At 45.7% G+C, this 8,705-nt stretch overlaps 1 protein-coding gene and 1 long non-coding RNA gene across 2 annotated transcripts; one reads left to right on the plus strand and one right to left on the minus strand.

Annotated features, from left to right (window-relative positions):
• Positions 1-1,390: 1,390 nt before the first annotated feature.
• tmub1 (transmembrane and ubiquitin-like domain containing 1) lies at positions 1,391-8,529 on the minus strand. The gene is given in 4 exon segments (XM_051953894.1): positions 1,391-2,489; positions 6,547-6,859; positions 6,862-6,995; positions 8,410-8,529. Coding segments are annotated over 3 exon segments (762 nt in total). The 5' UTR covers positions 6,959-6,995; positions 8,410-8,529; the 3' UTR covers positions 1,391-2,137.
• Positions 2,496-5,573, plus strand: LOC127535586 (uncharacterized). The gene is made up of 2 exons (XR_007944455.1): positions 2,496-3,916; positions 4,454-5,573. It is a non-coding gene; the product is annotated as an uncharacterized LOC127535586 (long non-coding RNA).
• Positions 8,530-8,705: the final 176 nt, after the last annotated feature.

Genomic DNA, 8,705 nt, shown 5'->3' on the forward strand with positions numbered 1-8,705 from the left:
ATTGATTCTGGATCAGGTGTATTGATCAGCTGTGTTTCAGTGCTGACGGAGGAGACACATGCTCAGAGGACTGAAGACTGAAGGCCTTTATTTAGATAATCTCAACCTGAATGATCTCAATGTTCCACTCAGAACCTAATTATTGATCAGTTACTTTGTCTATTGATTATGTCAAACTATTGATTTATGAATTTGAGTATTTCTTCAGTAAAAACTCTTGTGATTTCAGCTTCTTCGGTGTGAATATTTTCTGGTTTCTTTCCTCTCTGACAGTAAATTGAGTATTTTTGGACATGACAAGACCTTTGAGGAACATGATTCACATTTTTACCATTTCCTGATATTTTAGAGACCAAACTGATCGATTCGTCCAGAAAACACTCCACCATTAGCTGTTTAAAAAGGTCATTTACACCAGTTTCACCGTCAGACATCCAGAGTCTAAGGAGACCTTTGTGAGGTAATGTGATTGTGTTTGTCCTCCTGCCCTCTGGGAGGCGCTACAGGAAGCTGTGCTCCAGGACCAGCAGGTTCAGGCTGGACTTCCTGTAAGATCTCATAGCATTTTAAAGCTCATGATCTCCTTCGTATTCTTCATCCTGTTCATACTGCACACACCACTGCATCTCCTGGAGTTACAGTGTGGTGCAAAAAGTTCAGTATTTAGAATCAAACGTTGCTCAAAGTAAAAAGTTATATATGTTTTTCATACACTGAAATATGTTAATATTTGATATCAGCTGGCAGCTCATTAACCCCCAACATATGTCACAATATTAGAATATCTCACAGAGATGCCAATCATCAGCTCTGGACACGCCCACACCGTCCTAACGAACACCTGAGCCTTCAGGTGCTCCGTCTGGTTCAGCACCTCAGTCGTGGAGGAGAAGACAGTCACTGAAAGGGCAAAGCATGTTAGTGGAGTTAACCGCCAGGAAAAACTGTCATCTGCTGGTGTTGGTCCAGTTTCTATCTAAAGAGCCTTTAGGAGGTCCACTTTTAGTCTTCTAGCAGGACTTGGACCTCCTCACAGCTAGAACCACTAAGGGCTGGTTCACCGACCGTGGCACTGCAGAAGACCACCAGATCTGGACCTGAGATTATCTGAGGGGCGAACCAGACCAACAATAAAGATGTGGAGGATGGACTCTGAGCTGTAAGCTGTTATCAAAGTCAAAACAAACACTGGAAACATTCCACTTCATGAGCACCGAGTCCAGAATAAGGACTTTTTCACTTTGTGTCATGTCTGATGTGAGATATTAATATTTTCCACCATATTCTAACTTTACTGCTGTTGTTGGACGATAAACTGCATTTCATTCCTTAGTATTTGTACAAACTAAGTTTAATCTGATGATTCAAAGACACAAAGAAACACATCAGCATCAGTTCATCATTTAATACATTTTCTCTATTCTCAAAAGCTGAAACTCATGAATTTTCCTCCCCTTCAGACAGACAGACAGACAGACACACAGACAGACACACAGACAGACAGACACACACACAGACAGACACACAGACAGACAGACACACAGACAGACACACAGACAGACACACACACAGACAGACACACAGACAGACACACAGACAGACACACAGACAGACACACACACAGACAGACACACACACACACAGACAGACACACAGACAGACACACACACAGACAGACACACACACAGACAGACACACACACAGACAGACACACACACAGACAGACACACACACAGACAGACACACACACAGACAGACACACACACAGACAGACAGACACACACACAGACAGACACACACACAGACAGACACACAGACAGACAGACACACAGACAGACACACACACAGACAGACACACACACAGACAGACACACAGACAGACAGACACACAGACACACACACAGACAGACAGACACACACACAGACAGACACACAGACAGACAGACACACAGACAGACAGACTCTGAAGGTCAGACAGGCACGATGATGATGAGAAACCTAAAGTTGATCTAAAAATAATAAAAATTAAAGTCCTTGTTTACACTCCCCGTCTCCATGGCAACAGAAACAAACATTAACTATCACCAGCGTCCGTTTCCTCCCGCAGGCCGGAGGTCAGCAGCCAATCAGAGAGGAGCTAGCGGCGGTAGACCCCAAAGGCCACCAGGCTGAGGAAGATGGTGACTCCGACCAGCGAGGCGGTGGCCGGGGCGGTGAAGAACTGCCGGTACTGGATCTGACAGTACCACAGAACCGACAGCATGAGCACCAGCAGCGGCACCATCAAGCTGCCCACGTTCAGTGCCACCTGCACCTGGTCGGCAGGCCGCGGACCCCCCGCCGCCCCCCGCCCAGCGTGCTGTGAGATGTGGCAGTGCAGGACGCAGTTATGGACGAGGTTCAGCGATGCCAGAGTCTGAGCGTCGTCCTGCAGCAGCTGACCCTGATAGATGAGCCGGACCTGCTGCTCCTGACCCGCAAAGTAGGTCCTGAAACAGATCAGAACCTGGTCATCAGAACCTGGTCATCAGTCATGCGGTCCATTAGCTACTTGAGCGGTTCAGTTTTAGGTTCCACCTTCATCCAGGTTCTTCTTTGGTTCTAACTGATACCTGGACAGGTGATGAACCTGGATGAAGATAGAATGTCTGCAAGAACCCCATCAGTTGTGTAGCTGCATTGTGTAGTGTTGCATAGAGTTGGAAAACGCGACGTATGTGCTGCAATTGATTGTGGGTAACAGAGACAGCTAGCACGCTAGTTAGCATTCTACACGGAGGTAAACGGCGCGCATTATCGGTGATAAACAGAATGACAAGAGCTTGTAGTGTTGTAAAGAGTCATAGTCGTTCCCATGACCACCTCGGGAGACCAAAAGGCAATGGGATAGGCTTTTATCGTATTCCGGCTTGGAAAAGAAACAGCTCAAACCATGTCTCCGAAGTCACTAAACGGTGAAGAATGGCACGGATAGCAGCCATAAGGAGACCCAATATAACTTATGAAAATAGCCCCGCACATACAGCCCGATCTCACGGGGATTCGTGAAACTGTCACGTAAGTTTTAGTTTCGGTTTCGTGTGCACCAACACGATTTCGTCATGTTTTTCGTGCCGCTCACCACGAAATGCGCACCAATGTATTTTAAACGGCGGACTTTTCGTGCCACTCAGAACGTATTTCAAAAGAATGTGTATATTATATTTTTAATGTAAAACCGTGGCGAATCCAACGCTATATTTTGCATGACATCGTCCCTAACCATAACCCTAACCATAACCTAACCATAAGCCGGTGGTACACTTACCAATTTGCATAGGAATTTCAAGAATGTCCGGCGGCCGGCGGCCGCAAACGCAATCACACAAGCAGTATACGCCGATGGACAGCTTAGATCGTCATGAATCCGCCGGTATAAACCACTTTCAGATGTGATTACCACAGCGAAAAACATTTCGTGGTGAGCGGCACGAAAAACATGAGGAAATCGTGTTGGTGCGCACGAAACCGAAACTAAAACTTACGTGACAGTTTCACGAATCCCCGTGAGACCGGGTTGGCACATATGATGGTGTGCTCCAAGCATTTCCTGAACGGTAAGTTAATGTGAAAATACATTTTGCTATTATTGAGTGAGTTATTTTGCAGATAGCAAGTTAATCTGCAGTACGTTTCTTGTTAGCCTGTCGGCTAATGTGTTTGTTGTTTCCAGGCAAACCAGCCTACGAAATGCTAGAATGCCTCCCAGACTGGGCACCATCTCTGAACCTCGGTCATTCTGAGATTAAAACGACTACAACGGAGAGATTTGAACGGTTATGTTCTCGATCAAAAGCAAAACAACACCCAAATACACCACCGAGGAGCACCGGACCAGACACAGAAGAGGAGAACATTCCAGCTGAAAACCATGCAGGTATATGTTGCTTTCTTATATAATCTAATGCCAGACATTTTACTGCCACTCTTTTAAGTTTTTTAATGGGGGTGTACATCAACTTTGTGTTGTCCTATGACAACAGTGGTTAGTCATCTTTTATCAGTTACAACTCACTGTCCATGCTTCAAATTACTCTAAAATATTGCTTAAAAACCTTTATTCTTCATCGTATTGAAGAATTCAATGGTTCATAACACAGTGTGCTTTAATTTTATTTGTGAAATTAAAGCACACTGTGTCATGAATCATATAGAGCTGTATCATGTTTAAATTAACTACGTGTCAAATCAGAATGATTCACTTTAACGAGGCAAATTGACCTATTTTAGGTGAAATGCTTCATTGTCCAAATTCAGGTTACCTAAATATTTACTCAGTTTCTGCTCCTAAACCATGAACTCTGTGAAACAAATGAGCTGTCTCAGTCATTTTAGCTTTAGCATTTTGCTTATTTTGCTTTGTCATTTTGAGATATTGTAACACCAAATATTTTAATTTATGTTTTATTTTTAGCACCAAACACTACTGCAACTTCAGAGGAGGTGGAGCTGGAGCAGATCAGTCAACACCATGAAGAGGAGCGAGAGCGTATGATGTGTTCACTTAGACTCAAGGAAATCGCACATCAGCAGGAAGAAAACCGAAAATTGAAGGAGGAGCCGTCCAAAAAAAATTGGATGAGGATTTTCTAAAAGACAACGACCCAGAAGTGAAGTTCTACACAGGACTTCCGTCTTTTGCTCTGCTGATGGGTGTGCTAATGCTAATTCGTCCCAGCTTACCAAACACAGAAAGAAAGCTTTCCCATTTTCAGATGCTGCTGTTGACATTCATGCGTTTAAGGCTGAATCTGCCACTTGATCACATTGCACACCTCTTTGACATAAGCCGGACAACTACGTCCAACCTGTTTTATGATACCGTTAGTGTACTATTTGCTCACCTCAGCCCTCTGGTGCTTTGGCCGAAGAGGCATTACTTACAGACAAGCATGCCTCATCAGCACGTTGAGATGTTCGGTGACAGAGTCGCAGTTATCATTGACTGTTTTGAACTGTGCATAGAGCGAGCACAAACTCTACGAGCTAAGGCTGAGACATATTCCAACTACAAAAGTAGGCACACTATGAAATATCTCACAGGCATCACACCACAAGGGACAGTCTCCTTCATTTCTACAGGATAAGGAGGACGTGCCAGTGACAAACTTATAGCTGAGACGTCTGGTTTTCTCCAAAGCTCTCACCTGGAGACACAGTGCTGGCCGACCGGGGATTTGACATTAAGGACAGAGTTGCCCTGATGGGTGCCACATTGAAAATCCCAGCATTTACCCGGGGCCGCAGCCAACTGGAAGCAAAAGATGTAGAGGAGACACGAAAACTAGCTCATGTAAGGATTCATGTCGAGCGGGTGTATTTGCTCAAAGTACACCATACTGAATGACACTATTCGCCTGGGTTTAGTGGTGCCATGTGAGGGTGAAAGTATGACTTTACTAGATAACACTGTGGTTGTTTCATGTGCACTTACTAATATGTGTCCAAGTGTTGTATTGAAGCAATGAATTTATCTGGGCCAATACATTATGAAATAATTAAGTCTCAAAAATGCAAATAAAACATTAAAACCACTTCTGGCATTTTATTTTTTTAAATATTAACATGCATGTGCAGTGAGCGCTTCCACCTCCCCAGAAGACTTGAGGATCACCCAGGGCTGAAGAGGCTGTGAGGCGCATGGAGTGATTCACCTTAAAACAGTCAAAGCAGAGATGTGTGTGTTAGCATATATGTACAGTATGAAGTTCAATAGTGATGGTTCAAAGTTATTTTCCAATTGGACACACTACTACCATAGAGTGCAAAGTAAGAAACAAAAATATAATAAATGGTTCTAAGTTTTGGTACTTTTACTTGAGTAAAGTTTGACAAATACTTTTACAGCAATTTATCAGCATTTAGCATCAGTATCAACCAAGGACTTTTCCAAGTTAAGCAATAATGATCTTACCTTTGTCCTCAATGGTCTTGGAGTCCACTCGGCACATCTCAAGGTCTTGTAGCCATCCATCAGTGAACTGCACCTGGGCCTGCTGCAATCTTCTAAAATTGCTAAATATTTCGTGGGTGTATGGACTTATACTTAAGATCATATAATTATAGATGTGAGCGTGTTGAAAGTTCGGCAGTACGCTAACATCTTTAGTCCACTGTTTATGTTCGTATGGGTCGAGCCCATTGACTCCTTTCACTTTCTCGTCGTACCTTTTCCTCGCTTTTTCGTCAAGTTTGTCTCTGTACAGACCCACAGTGCACTCGTTCGCTTTGTACATTTTTATGTTTTTCAATTTATAAGTTTTGTCATTATGTTAGAACTATAGCAATACACTTCGAAATCTCAGAGAAGCTAGCGCTCGAAGCCGTGTTTTCATTAGCTCTGTCTCTGCCTCCCATGATGCATTGCGCGTTTGTCACGTGGTCTGTCAATCTCTATACCGGTGTAGTGTAGCATTGTGTAGCGTTGTGTAGTGTTGTGAAGCTGCATTGTGTAGCTGCGTTGTGTAGCATTGTGTAGTGTTGTGTGCTGTGTTGTGTAGCTGTTACCGTTTGATGTAGCCGATGGTGTCCTGTGGTTTGACCTGAGCCGTTCTCTCCGTGTCATTCAAGAACTTCAGGCGGACCACCATGTTCCTGGCAGAAAGAGGCTCCGCCCCCTCTGCCTCATCCTCCTGTGCGGTGGGCGGAGCCTCCGTAGCAGCGCCGTCACTAACAGAGCCGGAGGCCGAAGACGGAGGAGAGGAGGACGATAAGGAGGTGGTGCTGGCGGAGGAGGGGGGCGTGTCCTGCTGGGCGTGTCCTGTCCTCGGTGAGGGGTCAGGGCCTGTGGAGGAGGTGAACAGGTGTTCCGGGGGTCGGAGGTGCGGGTGGAGATCCAGGCGAGCAGCAGCACCGTCAGCAGCAGCAGGGAGCCGAACAGCAGGGTCACCTCGTCTCCCACGCCTTCTATCAGAGCCATCGCCCTGGCAACGCCCACACAGGTCAGCACGGCTCACCTGCACACAGGGGGCGGGGCTTAGTCTCAGTACATCGCAGGCTTCTATTGGAGAAACATCCAGCATGGTGAAATATCTACAGATGAGGAGCAGAGTAGAGAGGACACACGGAGATAGAGAGACATCTACAGGAGGAGGAGATGGAGGAGCTCCTGGAGAAACCAGCTGGAGGTTCCTCCAGGAGCTCCATCCACTACCAGGACCTGATCGGTGGAGTCATCTGGTGGTTGTAAAGTCAAACAGAGATCTACCATGAAGACATTAAGGGACTACTTCTCCTCATCTCCAAGTGAGTCAGACACCTGCTCCTCACCTGGTGGTACAGCTAACCAGCTAGAGGCGTTTCAGGAGGCCTCAGTGAAATTATCCATCTGGAGTCTGGAGGCAGCTGATGGTCCAGAAAATCTCAGCAGCCCATAATACTCTCAGCGTTTCTGTAGCAGCTACAGCTGGAGTCAGTAGGAGTTCAGGAGGACCTGACGGTTAGCTCAGTTAGCTCTCGTTAGTTCTGGTTAGTAGAGGTTCTGGTGGACCAGGACATGAAGCTGCAGCTCCTCCTGAACCCTCCGGAGCTTCCAGCTGAACTCAGTGATGCTAACCTCAGAGCTAACAGCGTTTAAACGGTGCACATAGCGGCTAACCTACATGCTAACAGAAACATACAGAAAGACAGAAACAGACTCACGGTTCCGTTTACAGCCTCATATCAGCGGCATCTACAGCTAACAGGCTAACAGGCTAACAACACTTCCTGCTGCCGCTCCTCTTCTTCTTCTTCTGAGGTGCTTCAGATCGTTCTTCTTCGGTGGTGTGCAGCGCCTCCAGCTGATTGGATCTATAAAACTGCTGTCCTAACTGCAATTTTCCTACAAATGTCATGTAATGCGACAACAAACTCTCCGTAAACAAACTGCGTCAGAAATAAACAACTGCAAACAAATATCCAGAACAAAATAAATCCTACTGGAGGGCAATGGTCAGATTTAATGAACAATTATTCATGTTTATTATATCAGACATGTTCATAGAATAAATCAGAGGAGCCATTGGACCTTCAGGATTTACTGTTTCTGTCTGTACAGAGACACCTGTACACCTGTATACATGAATACCTGTTTACCAGCACTCCTGTATAAACATGTAACACTGTTAACTTAGCTTAGCTTGCTGCAGCTGATTTGTTTTTCCAGCTGACTCTAATAAACTTCCTGTCTGTTGTGATTATAATCAACACAATAACGACACAAAGATCACAGCTACACAACATCCTGTTTTCTTCACAGTAAACTCAGTTACTCAGTAGTTTACATGTTACTTCATAAAAAACAGTACATTACAGTACTTGGTTACTCCCTGCAGAAAGTAACGTGTTCCTCATGAGATGCATTAACTGTAGTTAGTCAACAACACACACCTACACCTGTGGACGCCCTCAGGTGTATCGATAATCTGATTGATCGCTGATTGGAACAAGCTTCGCCACTCTTTGCGGGAGGCTTCCGGGGAGTCAGGGAGCTCGGACCCGGTAGCGCTGTCAGCGGGCAGGCTGCCATGCGGATGCCGGCTGCTGTCCTGGATGCAGGTCACTCTGTCGCCTGTGAGCCGTCGGTTAGCGCCGGTGAGGCAGGGAGACAGGCCAGGGAGGGAGCACCAAGCTGCCGCACACCCGATGTCTTTATGCGCTCTTTGGTTCTCCTTGTTCGGGCCCGG

This window comes from Acanthochromis polyacanthus, chromosome 9, assembly GCF_021347895.1.
Source record: "Acanthochromis polyacanthus isolate Apoly-LR-REF ecotype Palm Island chromosome 9, KAUST_Apoly_ChrSc, whole genome shotgun sequence".
Taxonomy (NCBI): Eukaryota; Metazoa; Chordata; class Actinopteri; family Pomacentridae; genus Acanthochromis; species Acanthochromis polyacanthus.